This window comes from Zosterops lateralis, assembly GCF_965231275.1.
Source record: "Zosterops lateralis genome assembly, chromosome: 10".
Lineage (NCBI taxonomy): Eukaryota > Metazoa > Chordata > Aves > Passeriformes > Zosteropidae > Zosterops > Zosterops lateralis.
The window spans coordinates 5,893,244-5,914,036 of record NC_139770.1 but is presented as its reverse complement, the minus strand read 5'-3'; the positions used below and the strand labels follow the sequence as shown (position 1 = coordinate 5,914,036).

The 20,793-nt window shown below is 37.7% G+C and overlaps 1 protein-coding gene across 7 annotated transcripts in view; it reads right to left on the bottom strand.

Moving 5' to 3' along the window:
- Positions 1-20,793, bottom strand: part of NAALADL2 (N-acetylated alpha-linked acidic dipeptidase like 2) — a 423,667-nt gene that overhangs the window by 138,922 nt on the left and 263,952 nt on the right. For all 7 annotated transcript variants that reach the window (XM_083868730.1, XM_083868733.1, XM_083868731.1 and 4 more), the window contains one exon: positions 9,105-9,255. In XM_083868730.1, the coding sequence (XP_083724856.1) occupies positions 9,105-9,255 (151 nt within the window). The remainder of the gene's footprint in view (positions 1-9,104; positions 9,256-20,793) is intronic.

Genomic DNA, 20,793 nt, shown 5'->3' with positions numbered 1-20,793 from the left:
TATATATTTTGTAAAGGGTGGTCCCTATAGCAGAATATTTTAAATAAATATGCAAATCATTATATTATTATTCAAAAATATCTATGACTTCAACGAGGTTTTAAATAACCCAAGGGGCTTCACTCTTTTTTTTGGTTTCATTAACTCAGTAGACCCACCTGTCAGCTATGTAAAATTACTGTATAAGAAGTATTGGAAGTTACACACACTATGTGCAAATGCTTTCCTTAATTGAAACCAAAACATTCTCAAAGTTTCACAGGTTTAGCAAAATCATTCTCATTATCTGGTATTGCACATGAAATACGTGTCAGAAAAACAACAGGCTCTGCCAACAGTTTCTCACTGGCATTGTACCCATCCCACAGCAAATACTGACTGGCACCACTGCTCACAGGATGAGCCAAGAGCACCTCAGAAACCAGTGTGGTGAGCTGTGACTGCCTCCTTGTCAGAAACACTCATTTCTATGAAATTCTCTTGTATTGCACAGCTGACCCTTGGCTTGGAGTGGTTATTTTCCAGCACCATCCCCTTCCCAAAATGAAGCTCCACGTTTTCACAGAGCAAACACCAGAGCATTTTAAACTGTTTCTGTAGAGGAAAGGAAAGAACACATATGGATCAAACCTGATGCAGTCTCCTACAGAAAGGAGTCTTGCACTTTGTACCAGCAACAGTAAATCCATCTAAAGCCCCTTAAGGGTGAAGTCTCCACACCTCCAGTGATGTTGAGTGAACTTAGGAACTCGTCTTACACAAAGACCATCCCGGCAGAGGAAGCTCCACTCATCCATGGATCACCACTGCACATGGTTCCTCACTTCTTCCCCATCCAGATGAATTTTCCAAGGCTACATTCTGCCTCACCTAAGGAACCTTCATCATCAAATTGCAGAAAGGGAAGTTTGTGACACTGAGCAGTGCCACGGGCGGAACAAAGAGCTTAAGAGAGCACTAGCTGGAGGAAAATGTAAATTCACTCATCACTCTGCTGGCCTGGGAACCCTGAGTGATGAGGGAGCTCAAGGATGTCACGCAGAGGTCATAAAGATCTTAGAAATTTCATGGTGATGGGAAGAGATCCATGATGAAAGCACATATCACGTCTATCACCTTTGATAAGGTGGATCTGGGATCAGCCACACAGGAATCACTCACTGTGAGGGTTACAGAACAAATAATCTTGGAAATAATTTCCAAAAATATGAAGGACAAGAAGATTGCTGGGAGTGGTATGAAGCTGACTAAAGGAATTTGACTTATAAGGAGAATGTGAGAGACACAGAATTTACTCTTGAACAAAAAACACTTGGGGAGAATCATATCAACGTGTGTAAGTAATTGATGGGGGTGTGGAAGACTGGAGCCAGATTGTTCTCCAGTGGTGTTCAGAGAATGGAGGGACAACAGGTACAAAAGGAAATACAGGAAATTCCCCTTAACATTAAGAAAAAACCAACCCAACTATTTTATGGTGAGAGTAATCAAGGACTCCAAGAGGTTGTACATGTGCTTGGAGATGCTCAAAACCCAACCGGAAATTCACCCAGGAAACTTGCTCTAAGTGAGTCTGCTTTGAGCAGGTGGCTGGTCCTTCAATGATCTCCTCAGGTCCCTTTTCAAGCTCAATATTGTGCAATTCTTTTCTCCTGTGATCTCTTTACTGACATCAGGATCAGAGACATCCCAGGCACTCTGTGACCCATCACACCTTGGAGAAACTGTCACTAAAATCAACTCCTTCTTCTTTCCCACCCACACCACCTCCCCCCAGTTATGCTGGGCAGAGCATTTTTCTCTCTGAAAGAAAAACACTGAGAGTCTAAAAAAAAAAAAAATCCAACCGAAAACACACAACAAAAAACCCCCAAAAAATTATCTTTGAAAAGTACAAGTAAAATGCTTTGGAAATTTGGCCAAACCAGAACTGCAGTGAATTACCAATGTCGTTTAGAGCTTTGCAGATGAATACTATATAATATGATAGTTCTCCTTTATTCAACAATGAAATATTTTCCGTATCTCCATTTCAAGATGATTAGGTTTTCTTTTGGAAGAGTTCCTACCTGTCTGAAAGTAGGAAGAGGTGCTATTATCTTTTTTATGCAGCTGCTGGATATGGTGAAGCAGTGGGCTGGAACGGAGATCGAGTCAAGTTAAAGATGGTTTGGTTTAGTCTGGCTTCCAGTATTTGAACAGCGTGAGGAAAAAAAATTCAATTATAAAACTAATTATATCTTTAATTGCTTAAACAATCAGCCAGCTGACTTTATGGAGTTGCTACTGTGCAGGTGCACTTGCAGGTGTTGACTGCAACATGCAAAAGTTACATTTTGGGTATCCCAACTTCAGCACAGCACTGGGAGGATAAAATACCTCAGTAATACAGACACAAATGTATGAGAAAGATAGGCAAGATTTATAAGGAAGCACAATTCCATATATATATAGATATATATATATAAATATACACATATACCTGTGTGCGTATATATGTGCATAAATATATATATGTATAAATCTGCTTTATCTTCCTGTGAGGGTTATCTATTCTGGTACTGACATTTTTCCCTTTTGGACAGAATTATGGTTGAATCTGACCAGAGTTTGCACTTTGAGACAGGCGTGTTTCTGGCAATTACAGCACCATTAATAATTATGTATAGATAAAAACCTACTAGAAATACTTGTCTTTTTCTCTGACACGTCATCTTAGCAGCATGCTTGAATAAAACACAGTCCTCTTCAGAAACTTGCTTTGTACATACAAAATCAATTACAAAAAGGCACAACTTACAGTGAATTGGGTACAAAATATTTAATTTGTTTAACCACATAACTCTTTTACCTCTTCCCTATATTTTATCAACTTTTACATAGAAAAATTCAGGTTTTTTTTTAAAAATTAAACCAGAAATTAACGTCTTTACAAAATCTCCTTTCTGCATACAAAATGAAATTAACACTTAATAAACCATTAAATGCAGCTTAAATTCAAGAAAACATTTTCCCACCCAGCATTTCTTTTAATTGACCTCAACCTTTCATTGAAAAATCACCAGCCAGTTTTAAATCTACATAGTCTTATTTGGAGGGAATCATAAATTCTGATGAGTATCATTTTTTTAGAATGTACAATGGAAGAAGGTGATAATTAGACTCAACTATTAGAAACACAGGAAAAATAGGCATAAACACACTGAGGTCGTTCTATTGTAATACTACAATCAGAGTTTTGGAGCCTACAAAACCCAGAAAAAACACAGTAATTCCAGAGAAAGGTGTCAAGTAGCAAAGAACTGGCCACAGAGGCACATGGTCCATAAAAAGGAGCTTCCCATCCCAAATTTATGCAAACATGACTGATTTCAACCAGACTCTGCAGGAGCCCATTCCAAGGCCCCAGCTGGGTTCACTGCCACGCAGGGATGTTTGCTGGTTTGTGAGCACATAATAAATCAGCTCACTTGCACAAATTAGGCTGGGCTGAAGAATGTCAGAAAAGCCATGGCAGGATTCACTTCCATCAGGACTGCACAAAAGATTTAAATATTCTAAATTCATTTGTGAGTTTGGTAGCTTCAAAAGTCTAATCTGGACTCCATTTAAAATGTTATTTTTGTTGGATGAGAGAAAAAGCAGCTTCACTGGAAAACATTCTGTAGTGAGTCACAGCTGTTTAGTAGTAGTTTGAAACTGTCTGAAATGTCGAAAATATTGAGAAGTCCTTTGCAACTTATACAGAATCAGGAAGAATTTAGTCATTATGTTTTCCACTGAGCTAATTTTGCAGCATAGGAAGTGCTGACTTGTTGTTTTCAAATAATCTGGCCTTCATCTCTTGTACATTCCATTTTTCTTATAAATTCAGATTTTTTAAAATAACTTTCTGCTTGAAATTGAGAAAAGTTTTGACCATATGTTTCATGATGGCATTTGCAAAAGTCAAATGATAAAAACAGTGCTAGCAAGCTATTCCAGTACTATTGCCAGTAATTTCTCCTCTCTTCTTCTAATACTTCTAATTCTTTTAATTAATAAAATCACAATGTTTTCAATTAAAATTTGCTCCCATGAAAAATAATATAGGCAGCTTAGTAGAAGATAAAGTGATACCTGATACACAATACAGAGGTCCAGAAACTCAAACATGAGAGCCCAAAATACCTTGATATCCAACTAATTCTCTCAGTTTTAAATACATGCAAACCTAACTGAAAGGCAGACAGGAGGAAAAACTAAAAACTAAACCCCACAAATCCAAAAATCTCAGAGTACGTAATTTGATACTCACATAGAAACTTACTTGCTTTATTACATCCTGAAAAATCTCAAGAGGCAGATCATGGACTTAGACACCTCTTAAACCATTAGTGCTGCAGATATTATTGAAAATCTGCTGAAATTATTGCTTATTACACTCACTATTCAACGGCCATGATTTCCCAAAGACTCACCTCTTTATTGCATTAGCACTGATTTTTGCTCATGCAGAAAATAACAGAGTGTATCAGATAGAGCAGTGTAGTTGGTCTGATAAACTCTGCGTGTTTTCTATGGCAACCACTGAAATTATGTCATAAGCCCAAAATAAAATCCTGAAGAGTACAAGTAAACATATATACACACACCTAAATTGTAATATCAAACTTCAGCTTTTCTTTCTCCTCAGCCTCAGTCTGTCCTCAAGGAAAATCAAAGCACAGTGCACAGAAGCCTGACCGTAGACAGTCATTTTACAACAAATTATCTTTGTGTTTCAGTTATCTGATGATACTAGCAGAAAGCAAACACAAATTTTGAAAAAGAAAAGAAAAACAATATTCCCAGAATCATTTTCACAGCCGCAGAGGGAAGCACAGAAAATACATTCTTGTGACTGTGTTTTGTTCACAAAAAGAACAGACAAACCAGGGCTGAGGACATCTTGTAAAAAGTCATGATGATTTATAACAAACCATTTTAGAACATATGTTGCATACGCATGGTTAAAACCATTACCCAACATTCTATTTTCCAGCTAACTTCAGCTCAGCTGCTGGCTTCAGAGGAGTAAAATATCATGAAGTGGAGGACAGAAAAGACAAACTCTGGTATAGAGGCAGGGCACACCTAAACCTACATTATCCAAAATACACAAGCTCACACTTCCATCCCAGCAAGTGCTCACTCATCCACACTCTGAGCAGTGGCAGCAGTTCCCCCTGGTTGCTGTAGAAGAACTGGCTAAGCTTAATTAAAGAATGGCACATTTCTAACGAGGGAAATGTCAAGGGGTTTTTATGAGACATATTGGGTGGTTAAATTTTGTTGAAGTGAGTGTGGTGGGTAAACCTTGCCAGCTTCCAGACCCTACCCAGCCCATCATTACCCCTATTCCACAAGGCGAGAGGAAAGTAACATGGAAAATATCTTTGATCAGGATAAAGACAGAGAGATCACTTATCAATTACCACCATGGTCAAAACAGCATCAGCAACTGCCAGTTAAAATAGATTTGGATAGTGAGAAATAAACTCAAAACTATTAGAACAGCATTGTCACTCTGCCCTTTTCCAGGCTCAGTTTCACTTCCCTGCCTGTCTAGCAAACTTTTCTTCTTAAATACACTTTCAGAGGCATCACCGACTTTGCTGATGGCCTGGAGTGGATCAAATCCTTAACAACTTCTTGTCGTCCTTGTCCTTTCCTCTAAAATCAAATCCTGTTAGCAATGTTTGATGAATGCTCATGTCAATTCTTCTATCTGAGTAATGTTCACTGTTCACAATTCTGGGGACACTGTGCATTTCCTGTGTCACTGATTTTTTCACCCAAATTGCTGTAATATGGCTGTTAACCATAACCTGAACCATGGGTGACTTCCAAACACACCCTTTTTCCTACTGTTAAAACCTCTGCATAACAACTCCCTAAAACAACATTACACTTCAAACTCCAGCTGATACCATAAGATTGTATTTTACAGCTGTTATATTTCAGCATTTTTAAGCTCACAGTATTTTCTGTGATGCCATCTGAACTCTTCATGAAATAATTTCTATTCCCCCTGTGCACAGATAGAGATTCTATTATGAGGCACCTTATCTCGTGGGCAGGGTTCTTAGTGCTTATCACAATGCCACTTTTCTATTTACATAGCAGGATTGACAAATAGATTCTATCCATATTTTTGTTTACTGAGCCATTTCCTGTGTGGAAACAAATTTGATTTGAAACAGCACTGAAGTCTAGCGATGGAGAAATCTAATATGTGTCTGCCATGCAAAGGTGGGTGAAAGGAAGTGCAGCAGTCAAAAAGTCAAAATGGAAAAAGAAAAGCAGATGGGGAAGGCACTCAAGTTTTACACTGTTCTTCTAAACTTTATTTTCAAGACAATTTTTGCCATGCAAGTCTCTTATTTCCTCATCAAGCTTCTAAATATCGTATGATTACTTCCTTGAGTTCCACCCCCTGGATCTGCTTCATTTCAAAAGCAGGAACATTGAAGAAAGATTTCTAAAAATGAAGGACACTAGTCTTTGGCAGTCAGAATCACAAAGACAGAAATGATGCTCACAAAGGCTCCTGTGATTTGTTTCAGGACTGATATGACTTAGGATTGGAAGAGTCTTAAGAAAAGAATTAAATTATGAAACAGAGCTGCAGAAACCTTCACATAAGTGCTGCTCACTTCCTCTTCTCATCATTACTTTTTCCCCTTTGTTAAACAGAGATCAATAAAATTGTTCTACTCGTAGGTAGTTGGCATCTCAAACCCATCCTCAAGCTATTTCTATACATTCAAGATGATTCATATGCAGAACTGCAGCATTTAATCTTCATGAAACAGAAAATGCGAGCTGAAACCTCATGAGAACTCCAAAATTCTCTCTGAACTATTACATAAATCCCATTTTAAAATGTTGTCAACTTTGAGAAAAGATCTGTAAATTATACCATTTCCTGAAGACTTTTTTTCTAGGAAAAAACTGAAGCATTCCAGTATTCTGATACCACTGAGAAATTTGATTTCAGACTAAAAGAACCTGAGAAACAAAGGCAGCAGCACGAAAATCCAAGTTTCCTACCTTTTATTCACCAAGTAAGAGACTAACTTTGGATCACTCATCTTACCAGGAATTTCCCAGTGAAAGGGAAAATGCTGGTAGGAGCAGCCTCGAGATTGTGATAGTAACAGCTCTTCTGGCAAAGTGTGAAGTGCAGATGGTGTCAAAGATATGCCAATAACTTAAGCAGGAGCTCGCAATAAAATCTCTTGTAGTGCTTATTGCACTCTGTGAATCAAAGTGAAAGGGGCAGCCCTGCCTCTCTGGCTCTTTTATTCCACTCTGAGGCAGTTTAACTACTGTACATCCAAGGGCATCCCCCAGGGAAAAGCCGGCACTCCAGATGAATTTGTGTCTGTCCCAGGCATGAGCTACCTCTCAGCAAGTCAATTCACACCCTCCAGAGAAGCAAAATCATCATCAGAAACACAGGAATTACTTCCATCTGATCTACCTTCCAGTGACAATAGCATTAAAAAAGGGTTTTCTCAAGTATTCCTCTGAGCTCCTTCCAGCTCATCACGGCATTCAATGATCAAAATATAAATGATCTTCAGCATGATAACCTGTTCATGCTTCTGAATGCTGCTCAGAGATTTAAAACCACAGACAAGGCACACCAAGGCTTCGACCAAAAACCATCAATGCACTTGTAACACCATTGTCCATATAATTAAGCTTCTCTCTCCCAAACTGGAGATTGGAATGCACACTGCAGATGAGCTCATTTACTGACAGAAAACTAACACATAAGGTTTAAACACTGAAGTGGCATCTTCATGTTCGTGTATCTGTTTTAATTAGCTTTACTTTTCATGTAGGGTAAATAAAACATTAAGGAGTCAGCCAGACAGAGACACCACAAACTGTTTTTCAAATAACTCCATGAAATGAGCAAGAATAAAGCTTGAAGAGTGTTATATTTACCTCTGTAGCTCCCAGGGCACTTTTAAGAACACTGGGTCAGGTACACTGAGACACTGAGAAAATGTGCAATTTCTTTCCCACTGAGCTGTCAAGGCACTCATGCTGTGAATAGCTAACACCCTTCTTTGACAACCAGGCAAATATTTCTATTTTCTGCCATTCTAGGCATGACGTATCTCCACGTTGCCTCAGTTGATTTAGTGCCAATTCAAGTCAAACTTTAGATGTCTGAGCCAGTAGCCGGACAAAATATTCTTGATGAAGCCTTGTCACAAACCCATAGACTGCTGCTTAATACATTTCCAAACAGTTAGATAGTAAAAAGGGCTGTAAAGCTGAAAAAGCTGCAGAGAAGCAGAACACACATTCCCTGAACTGCCAGAATGGAGATTTAAGTAGCACATCCAAGTCAAATATGCTGCTGCTTCTATTTATTGTTAACATTGCTTCAAAAAAAATCACAAACCCACAAAAATTATATAAGACTGTGTTGTTCCTTGAGACTATGTTGTTCCCTGAAATCAATTATGTACTACCCATCTTTCAAAAATACATGTATTTAGAGAAGCATAATTAATAACCAAGTCTATCTGGGCAAGGCTAAATCAACACATCCTATTCATCAAGTGACAGTAGCACACAAATACTATAAACATTTTTTTCTTAATACTTTAAAATTATAAATATCATACTACATTTCACTTGCACCTACTGACCAAAAGTTTTCATTTCTGATACTATGAAAGAGAAAGACAGAATGAAGGGAATAATTCTTCCAATGGGGACAGATCCTGTGGACAATGCTCCAAAACCACTGGATCAGTACTTCACTGTTTTGAGTTTTGTTCATGGGATAAGAACAAGCAGGTAGCAATAATGGATCAGTGTGTGAACAATCAAATACAAAACACAATAAACTCTTGAGAGTGCAGACTTTGTGCCAAGAGTTTAAAGCACTTTTGAGACTGGATTCCATCCTTTAAGCCACACTGCATTAACACAGTATTTCCTTACTCAGAGCCTCTATTTCCAGCAGGATTTGGTTTAGTGTTTTAACCCCCATACTCACCATCTACAGAGAATTAAAATGCACATGAAGTGACTAAGCCCTGAGCAGTACTCACCAATGCTGGGATACCCAGGCGTGGATGGATCTCCTCCACTGTTCAAGGAGACCATGAAAGCTTTATCAGCAAGGTCTGCAGTCTTTGGTAAGTCACAGGGATCAGTGTAAAGCAGAACACCACCAAACCCTGCATCTTCCAGCAGAGAAAGCTGAGGGAACAAAGCAGCACAGGTGACCATTAAAAACAACAGTGTCAGAACACATCATTATTTTTTAATTATCATTATTTTTTAATTACTGATGAGAGAGAGACTCTCCCATGCACCATGTTCTCACTACAGATTGCTCTGTACCAAAGGGCTTGTAGCACCTTAACAGGTCTTCCCATGATATAAACACCACCCTGAAAATGCCTCAATTTTGAAAATAATGTCACTAAAACATCTTAAGCTGACCTTCCCTATTTTCCATGTTATTATCTGTAAGATGTTCTTGCTTGGTTTATCTCCTCAAGGACACAGCACATGCTGAATGTTGGCCTACAGTGGCATCAGCCTTCCATGGGATTTCTGGACTCAATTACTCTTCAGATAAGAGAGAAAACAGGAGTTTAGAGAACATTAAAAAAATAAAATTAAATTAAAAACTCCAGTCTATCTTACCCAAATGTTTGGATCTGCCTCCTGTCAGACAAACAGCTTTTATTTTTGTCTCATTAGAACATCAAAACTTGAGCTTCCAAAAATCCACAGATCTGGGTCAGGGTATCAGCCAAACTTCCCCAAAAGTCAAGGACAAAATCATCCAAGTACTATAACCTGCAGCAGCTTTTCTGACTGGGAAACCTCAGTTTTTTTCTTTCACAGAGAACTGAAAAATAAGGGGATTTTATGCCCAAATGGACAAAATCAAACTGCAATGTGACAAATACTCCCATGAAATGAGGTGACCTTTCAGCATAATGCTCTGCATATTTGGAATTGACTGAAGACTACTCACTGATACAAAGCTATATTAATTTTTCAGACAGAAGTAATTCAGGTATTTAAGGATTATCTTACTATTCTTACTGAGCTGCTCTACTGATGACTTTCCAAATGGTCTGAAGAATTGCAGGTGTGTGATGCTTCTACACAACTCTGTTTTCACAGGAACCTGAGAACTTCTTACTAAGCCTCTGTTTCTCAGTTCAATTGTCCTCCTCCACCTACATTTTAAAACCTTCATTTTTTTTTCCCTGTGTATGTATATAATTTTCAATTTATCTCCTAGCTGCTGGTATTAAGGAATGTTTATGCACAGTTCTTTGTGGCTTTACAAGTATGTAAATGACATGAATGTATGGCATTCAGTCTGAGCCTCATAAGCATTTAGTGTTCAGTTCTGCTTTACTCAACAACTAAGACAGAAAAATTATAAAAATAGCAGCCTACTATTTGCAATATTATAAAAATAGCAAACTACTATTTGCCAGTTCTGTAAGTAAATATATCCAATATTGTGATTTGCTAAGTCTTTGAAACTCGTCTGAATTCAGATAAGCAGGGGCAAGTTGAACCTGTGAGTTACTTAATCCTGCCTATCTTACTCAAACAAGCAATCCACAGATTGGGAGTCTTCCCGGGAGCTCTAGTCAGATGCATAGGAGTGTGAAAGAAGGTGATTAGCTCAGATGCTTAAAAATACATTACAGACCTTCAGTGTAATGCAGGAATAGGGATTTCCCAAATGGTAGCTTTAGTTATTATTGTTTTGTTCATATTCAGATATTCAGACAGGATTTGATTGCACAAAAAAAGAGGGTGGGAGAACTAGGGACACATCATGGCTAAATGATGTAACAGGCAGGACTTAAAATAACAATTTTCCTGCCTCCATATCCAGTATCTTTTTTTTATTAATCCCTGGTTAACTAAATAGCACACAAAACAGGAAATACATGTTTTTATTTTTTTAAAGTGAGTTTTAAAAACTTTGTAGTTTAAAAAAATCACTATAAAATCCCTCAGTTTCAGTGAGAGAAAGTAACTACACATCTGTTACTCACAAAGTGCAGCAACCACTGCTGCCATGGCTACAATCTCCAGTAAGGAGTTGTGTCACACACGTGAAATTACAAAACAGCTTTCAGATTTCAGCTATAATTGCTGCTTTTTAACTTTACAACAGTGACAGCACAACTGTATCAACAATAAACGTGCATTGTTGATTCCATTTTCATCTTAAATTCACCAACACTTTACCAGCTGTAAATTGTCCAAGCACAAAGAAGCCAAAGAAGGTTCTGCATTTTTTTTTTTTTTTTTTTTTTCACAAGGCAGAAGATTGTAGATTAATTCCTTCAGGTAAACCAGTGCACATCTATTCAAATGAATGGATTATTTTAGATTGCAAAACCATCCAACAGCAAAATCTGCTCCTTATGATTTTGGATGTATGTGTTGTCCCTCTCCCAAAGCCATAAACATCTCAGAACAAACTGGAAAACAGCAGAACCCTTGAAAACAGATGCCAGCACCTGCTGTTAACCCTTTAGTTATTTATGGCTGCTTAAGTCCTCAGTTTTTAGAGTTACCTTAAAAAATGTGACTGTTTCAATTCAGTATATTAAATCACCCCATAAAACATTCTGGCCTCGATTTAATCTAATATGAGACACTTGCTGCTTTATCAAAGGCTCTGTCGTGTACCTGGGGACAGATTAGCCTTGTAAACTCTACACACCACCAGGCACCATTAAATTGCCTTTTAAAGATGATATGGCTGGAGCAGTGAAAAGACAGATTACAACAGTCTACAGAACTTAGTTTGGCTCCAAGGGGAAAACTCAAAGCTGCTTCTCTGTTTTAACTGCACCATCTCTGAGATGTGGCAGAGGAAACATATATCTTTTGCACTGACACACAGGTAACTGAGACCAGGTCTCTGCTCCACATTTCAGACAAGCTTTACTGGGGGACTTTGGCCACAAACCTACTGGCAGGTATTGGGTCCAAAATAAGCAAGTTAAGCATGACTATTTGCTGAGGAAAAAGAAAAGAAGCAACAAGAAACAAGGGCCACTACATTCCATAGGTGGCTTTAATGTGTTTTAGCTCACCTGAGGCCAGTGTGCACCTGAATGAACATTTAATTGGGCGTTATATTAATGATCTGAATACAGAATAAACCTACCAAAGAGACCAGACTGCACCTCTGTGCATCTCCAGCATGATGCATAAGAGCTGCCCATCAGTGACTGCTGATGAGCAGGGGAGCAATGCAGCAGGTACTGGCCTCAAATTCCATTTGTTATCTTCCACCTGAGTGCAAAGCCTGACTCTATGAAGATCTTTCCCGTGGTCTCTTCTCAGCTGAGGCCATCCTTGCACCTTGTAAGCACCAAAAAGCAGCATAAAACCAACCAGGTAATCAGCCTTCATTATTTTCCAGGGACTACACTGGGCTGGTTACCTGCTAACCCCAGAGGCTCAGGAAATTAAAAACATGCACACTGAGGCATGGAGCTGTTCCAGCAGTACCCTCACTTTCCAGCTGAAAATAAAGTGTGACTGAAGCAGCACCACTCTGATGTTCTGTGCATGGGAGCCACATCTGGGGTTGAGTTTAAGCTGTCATTGCAAGGGCAGAGAGCAGAAAATCACATCATGCTCTGGTCTCACCTGGATTAAAGCAACTACGAGTGCAGAGACAGCTAAGAAAGGGTTTCCTACACAATTCCCCACTGCATCTGAACAGCTTAGATCCTGTTTCCAGAACCTCTGATCCAGCAAGACCCTAATGTTTAAAGATAATGAAATAAGCAGGGCATCTTTTCGCTCCCTTTTGTTGATTCCCAGCAATGGTTCTGCTTACAAATAATTCAGAAAGCAGCAATGCATGATCAACCAACAAGGGGCATCACAACACAGTATATTCCTAACAGTGACGTTCAAAATGCACCAGGAAAAAAATAAAAAAAAAGATTATGCAAGTAACTGTGGATTATATCAACCTACAGACTGCATATTAAAATAGCTTCTCATTATTAGCAATTTTTCTCACCATATTTGCAAGCGGTTCCAAAATATGGACAAGCCTTCTGAGAACCCCCTGTACAGACAGTTCTCCTCCTCATGGTGTCTACAGTATCAGCAGTGCAGTTTGTGCTTCATGAGGTACAACACCAGCCCTATTACTGACCAATATTGCCTAAATCCACTTTCTAAGCTCATCCATTTATGTGTCCTGACCCACAGAAATGACTGAGCCACTGATTAGCTGGCACACAAAACTTATTTCACAGGAGGAAGTATCTCAATATATTCCCTGCAAGTTTAATGAAAATGGGATATTGAGCAGACAAGAGACAGGTGCTGTTAGTACACAACTGAGAAGGCATTAATAAAAACTGAAGAGCTTAGTCCTTAATGGAAGGGGGAAAAAACATGGGAAGAAATCAAGAGATAGAGTGACAGACATAAAGGAATACAGAAACTTGCCCATGGATTAGACACCACAAAATCCAGCCTCAAGAAACAGAGCTATGAAAAACCTGTTCACTAATCCATGGAACAACCTGTTCTTTCATTGACTGATACATTATTTAAGATAAAGCAGCTCAGTACAAGATACATTGGCTTACAATTCTGTACAGCAAGTGACTTTCCCATCATAGAAGGTTCCATTCTTACTCAAAACAAGTAGAACTAACAGTGTCTGGAAAACTTGATTTAAAATACAACTTCCAAACACATTCCCCCACTTGTAGAGAGACTTTCAAATCAAATTTTACCACTGAAAAAAAAAATCAAGATGTCTTAATTTTACCGTAGGTTCCCTAACTGTTACTAGGGTCAATACAAATCCAGTGGCATTTTCTTATTTTATATAACTCTGCTTTCAAGGCTTCAGACTTTCAACCCTTAGATAACAGTAAACAAAATAATATAAATTAGCTGCACAACAGTATTTAAGAGTTCTCTTCTATCTCATTGTATTTTAAAAGTCTACCTTTCAAAAAGCCCTTTAAGCACACCTTGATGTCTGAAGTCAAAAGTTCCTAAAAAAAAGTAGTTCTCATCTTCAGAAGTCATTCACGTGAATGGATTTCACACTATTGAAAGTGTATCCTCACTCCTGTACACAGATAATCACACTAACAGATATTAGTGCATTATTAGATATAATATTAGGCTGCTCATTGAAACTTCTCAGAGGTCTCCGAAGGTTTTTCTACATCAAAAGTAAGTCTGTATCTGGCAAAGTAACAGAACCTTAAATAAAGAGATAAAAAAATTATTTAGCTACAAGCACTTACAGAGTCTTAAAGAGATTTTTTTTTTTAACACTTAAAAAGGCAGTTTACACTACTTAAATCTCCTTAAAACTGCACACAAAATAGCAAAAAATTGTATTTTACACAGTGATTGCCTTGGTGTTAATGACATCACAGTTCATTAGACAACAAAGGCCTTTAAGTGTCAGCTACTGACAGCAAAGTTAATTTGGGATCATGTTGTTATTCTAACATACAACCTCCTCCATGTAACTTCAGGCCAAAACTCCTCCTCTTCCTAAAAGCAGATTCACAATCTTGCTGTTATTACAAGTCCATCCAGTGCTAAGCAAAAATGGACATAACACATTCATAAAATAGGAAAAAATATCCTGTTTATATGTTGTCTCTATATAATTGTGATGCTCTTTTCTCTGTCCCTTCCAGGTAAACCTCACAAAAATTCAGGCAAAAATTTATATTCAAAGCCATCGTACATATGGAGCATGAAAACAAAAATAAAGAAAAATTAGCTAGTAAAAAGAAATTGTATATCAAAAATACATGAAAAAATATATGTACCTAATACATATTATTCACACTAAAATCAAATATAATATTTTTTTTAATCTCCTATTGTCATTATACTTCAGTGCGATGATCAGCTTTAATTAGACAAATAACAGTAATCAGTTTTTAACTGCTGCATTTTTCAATTCTTAGTGCAATGTGCAAAAGACATGGTTCATTAATCTGGGACACAACTTTACTGGACAGTTTAACAGTTATTAATTACTCTTTTCTACTGAAGTCCCAATTAAAATCATGATTCTCTGAAAGGATCTTCCATCTCATTTGACTAATTGGCAGTACGTAAAATTACAAAGCAAGAGCAAAGGTACATTTAAAGTAAATGTTGGAAGATCTCACTGACACAACATCTTTTTATTTCCGCAGCAGATTGGGTAGAAAAGTAAGATTTAGATGCTGTGGGTATAATCAGATGCTGCTATCCTTCCAATTATCTACTGTAATACAGAGCATTTGGAAGGGGCTGGGTAACAGAAACAAAACTCAAGGTGGAAAAAACCCACTTAAGTACATACATCTTCATTTATATACCACACTTCCAAACTTTTAGCAAGTTTTTAACAAAGGAAGGTTTAGTTTCACCTTGTATTTTTAATTCTGCACTTGATGTTTAATCATCCTCCAGGACTCCCCATTACAAAGGTTGAGGGATGTCCAAAGGAATTTGGTGGCAAAACTCTGTCTGAAGAGGTTTTGCCTTTTTTGCTGACCAATCCTCAAGGTGCTGTGCCAAAGTTGTAAAAGGGATGGAGGATGCAGCCAGTTTAATGGGGACCATGAAAAGAAACACATCTTTCCTTTCCAGCTCAAACTCTGTCCTTGCCTGAGGAATGGCATCATTGCTACATGGAACAAACAGGGCTGGGAAAGGGATTAAGCTGCATAAAACTTCAAACAGCTATAAATGCATACACAGAGGTCTCATAAATGACAAGCTATTGTCATAAAGGTCTTAGAAGGGGGAAAACATATTGCAATGGAATTTATCAAACTATTCCTGCCACAGAGTGACATATATAGGAACAATACAAAATCCAAGAGTTGCTCTGTATCATGGCAGGACCTTAAGACTTGGATGTAGTTACTACCAGAGAAATGATAACATCAAGTGCATATATTTGTGGAAAGAATCTGACAAGCAGATCTTAGATTTTTTAAGACATTTTCTGCAATCACTTTGCAAACTATAACTGGTGTTCACAATTTTAAATTTTCAATTATTTTCCTTTTTTTAATATCTAGAAAATTATTTCTAGGGACAAGAGAGTCTCCTTTTGTATCTCTTGGTTGTCATACAGAACATGTGAAGAAAAGTAAAAGGGAAGGGTAAGAAACTTTAGGATGCTGATTACAAAAATCTCCCTTTGAGTGATGGGGCTTTATGGCAGTGATGAGTAAGACCTACTTTATACACCCATTTATCATCCATTATATTTTTAAATACATTCCTCTGTCAGGTATGTGCTATCCAAGGACAGCAGACCTCTCAGTGAGCACTGGTCACAAATTCATTGACTGCTGGTTTGACTGGGAATCCACACACTGACCTTTGGATGGCTGCGGCAGTCGAGGAAAAACCTTTGGAGACCTTTTCCCCACCACTCCCTCTAAACCAAAAATCATCTTGGTTTAATTCTGTAGTCCTTGCACAGAAAAAAATTTTAACATGTGGCATTAAGCTTATCAAGAACTGAATGTTCTGTCCCATACTTTTTCCTGTTTGCTGCCTGCTCATCTTCTACACAGTTTTATCAAAGAAAAGTAATTTGTTACACATCAGCGGTTTTTAAAAATGGAATTTTTTCACAATAGGATATTTGGACAATTAAACATAAGCCAGATATACTGCCAGTTCCCTGTACTAGATTTTAGCAACTTTTAATACAAATTGAGTGCATATTTTATTGCCAGATCTTGCTTACCACTGCTAAGAAATTCACAATGTTCAATCTAATTAAAAATGAAATTGAACCACAATTCCCTAGAAACAAGGGCTGATTGGACTCAATAAGCTTTACTTAATTTATTCCAGAAACAAAATATTTGAATTGCTTACAGTCCAGAAAAAAAAAAAAAGCTTCATTATTTGACGAGTATATAACACAAAGCCTTTCATATTGCTTTTCCATTCCTATGTCTTCAGGAAATACTACTCACTTCTAAATAAGCATGTAGAGGAACACTGTGTGCATAACAAGTATCATTAAATATTCAGTAAACATTAAAAAGAAACAGGCTGTATGAATGTCCAGATGAGCAACCTCCAGCAAGCCAATAGCATCTCCCCGTTCACACTGAAACTGTTGTTACTGATTATGTTTATGGTTATTCCAGTCTATGTTTAGACTCTATTACAGAGAGAATAAAGCTGAAGATCCATCATACAAAAAACAATTACACAAAGATATAATTATAATCTTGCTAAATCATCAAGAATAAACCGATGAGACCCTTGGTTGGATTTTATGCGTTCTACCCAACTTCTAATCCAAAATCCACTGTATTGCCAACAGAGTCACAGACCAGAGTCGAATCTGCCGACGACCTCTTGTAAGGGGGGTCCAAAAGTAAGGACTTTGTTTTTTTCTTATTTATTTTCCTACCACTAGGAAAATTAAGTCAGATCAGCAGATCTGATTTTCAAACACTGCTCCCAGCACAGGGCACTTCTCCCCCAGTGAGCTGTGGTGTCAGGCTGCCCTCACCCTTCTGCAGGACACAAAACTCACAGCAGTGCTCCCCTGGAGAGGTGGCTGCAGCTCCACTGTGCCAGCAGACACACACCACAAACATTTGGGGCACCTCAACCTCAGGGGGCTCTTGATTCTCTGCAATCTTTTTCTTCTCACTCATGACTCCAGCAGCAAGCTCCCAGCCAGGAGATGCCCCAGTCATGGTACCACAGAATGGTTTGTGTTGGGTTAAAGCTCATCTCATACCAATCCCCCTCGAAATACCAGCAAGAAAAAGGGAGAAGATGAGCAGAGAGCAAGGGAAATACCTACTTTGTATGAACACCTGTGACTGTGCCTCATATGCAGAATAAACTCAAAACCTTTGATTCTCTCTATGGTCTTTTCTCAACTAAGATGTAAATATCCTTGGGGTACCTGGAATATATATTTTTCAGTACCAACAGACCAAGCCATCTTTCTATCTCCAAGATAAAAGTAGGATTATGACTTTTCTAGCTCCAAGAGTGCAGCTGTTGTATGGGACCCACCAGGGAGCAGATGCTCTCAGAACCCACAGAGCAATCAGTCAGAGATTTGCAATTAAGGCACATTTGCTGCCCCAAGTAATTTCATACTAACTGTTAAGATTGTTGAAACACAGCTGCCTTCACTGGACCTGTGCAAAACCAATAACTATTCACTTATTTTATTATTCTCAAAATTCTTATCCAATTACTAGTATTGGAAAATTCTAGTCTTTTGCTTTGGTTTTTTGTAAAGTGCAAAACACACTCTCTGCTCAACTCTTTCCTGGTCTATTACATTGCATCCAAGTTCCATGCTTTTAAAATAATGCCTTGAATATAATATAACAGTCTCTTCTGAGACTGCGTAACATTGTTATGTATTTTTAAATTTACATTTTATTTAATTTTATGTTTCCAAGTAGAACATATAATGATATGGTGTGCTATACATAAGCCTCAGGCATATCTATATATCAGCTAGGAAAACTGAATATTATTAATTGGTTAATTAATATTTTAGCTTCATTTATGGAAAAGAGCAGTGTTTAACTACTTGGTTAGCATGCCTTTAAGTAAATCAATACTCAGAATGAACTTATTTATCTTTCTTATTAGAAAAACAGTCACAAACCTGGAGTGATAAAAGAAATGATCGTAAAGAATGTGCCCCAGTGCATAAAGTCATTTCAAGAACTATAAATATTAAAGAAGTTATTACAAACCTTAGCAATAAAAGTCATTTATACATTATCAGTACTGATTTCTGCTCCTGAGCTCCCCCAGAAATTCCAAAATTAAAAAGTAGGCTAGTCTTGATTTTGTTTCCTCACTGACACTTCACAAACTAGATGTTTTTTTCCAAAAGAACTTATTCATGAGCTGTGCTACACAGGACATACCACGAGTGCATCTTTCATACTGAACATCAAGGTCTAAAGTGGAATATGTAATAAACTGAAGCACCACTTAATGTACAACTCTGGGACAGCAGAACTGCGGGCAATCCCCACAAAAGACACAGCAGCTGAAAAAGCCAACATGTGCAGCCTTTGTGTCTTCCCAGGTCCTTTCTTTTTCACTGCTTTCCACTCAGCACATCAGTAAAACAGAGCTCTGCCTCCTCCTGTGACCTACTAAATAGCCCATTTCACCAAAATGAAATAGGAGAAAGAGCTACATGAAGGAGGTCCAAGGTTGAAGCACTTGATGAGAACAGGGAAGGCAGCTGGATTAGTTTGGCAGTCACAAAGCACTACAAAGTCATTCATTCACCAGCAGTTAGGGGGGAAAAAAATAAAAAAAAAGGCAACAGACCAACAACCTCCAGCTCTCTTCAGTAACACCAGTCTACAATTAGTTCTAAAGCATCAATCCAAAATTATCTCCTTCTCCTGTCTTAAAAAATAGAATGAAAAATATAAAATGTGAAAAATAGTTTCAGCTTTCTGTCAGTAAGATTTTTTTCATGCTGTGATTAGGAAAGGAAGACCCCAATACCAAACCAAGGTCATACCAAGGGTGGTTAAGAAAGATGTGGTAGTAAAACCCTTGCTCTGTCACTCTTCTCAGCTAGGTCATTGACAGCACATTATTTCTGTCTTTCTCTGACAATTTTTTAAGGGAAGAAAAGGAAAGACCAAAAGAAAATATCTTTTGAAACCTTGAACATTAAAACCACAGTTCCCTCCAATGGGCCCACTGAAAAGATTTAGCACCACTTACAGCTCCTAGAACTCCACTAAACTTTCTAAATGACAAACAGAATACTGCAGTTACAAGATGAATGAAAAAGAAATACAATAAAGCTCATGATCAATCAACATCTGTTACACCACTGTAACTCCTAAGACAGAACTTGCAGAAAAAGTCTTTAAAGAATACACAACCTCACTCCGGGGAAAAGGAAAAAAACCTGAACACCAACACAAAACCAAACAAATGCCAAACCAAAAGCCTCCAACCTAAAAGCCCAAATAAAAGAATAAAAGCTCCATCTCCATACTAAGTTACACTACAGAACCATCTAATAAATGAATGGTCTGATACAGAGTGAAGATAAAAATCACAGGCCCTCGTGTTTAGCCCAGGAGAGAAATCTATAGAAAATCAGGGAATATTTCCAAGTTCAGAACAAGCATTTTCCCTTGCAATAGGTTTGGAAAAGAGACAAGAAAAAAACCCCACAAACAGAAATTTCTGTTCTCAGCCATTAATTTCTTCTCTTTGGCAAGTGACAATGGTGACTCATTACTATTGCTTCTAACTAAAAAGGTGAAAAAGAAGCCAGTTCAGGGTTGCAAGGCAAGTTTACTTTTTGCTCCCAATAAGATAATCTTTGATTATTAGAAAACAACTTTAGACTTTGAAGGCTGTCTTAGAAATATTTATATTAACTTCATCTCACAGTCATTGATGTTAAGTTCCAGACTTACCATTTAAGAGCTTTTCTGGAACAAAATAACAGAAATTTTCTAGAAAACATTCCTTTGGAGAGGCATTGTTTTATGTTGGCTTGAGTTTATTTTTTTCCTCTTCAAGCTTAATTAAAGAACAAGATTATAGTAAAGACATTTTTTTCCCTATCATTTACAAATATCTTCAGAGGCTAAACAAATCATCATTGGTATCACACCTTGACCATGAGACACCAACTAGCTCAATTCAGGAATAAAAGCATAAAGATTGTTTGGGTGTTTT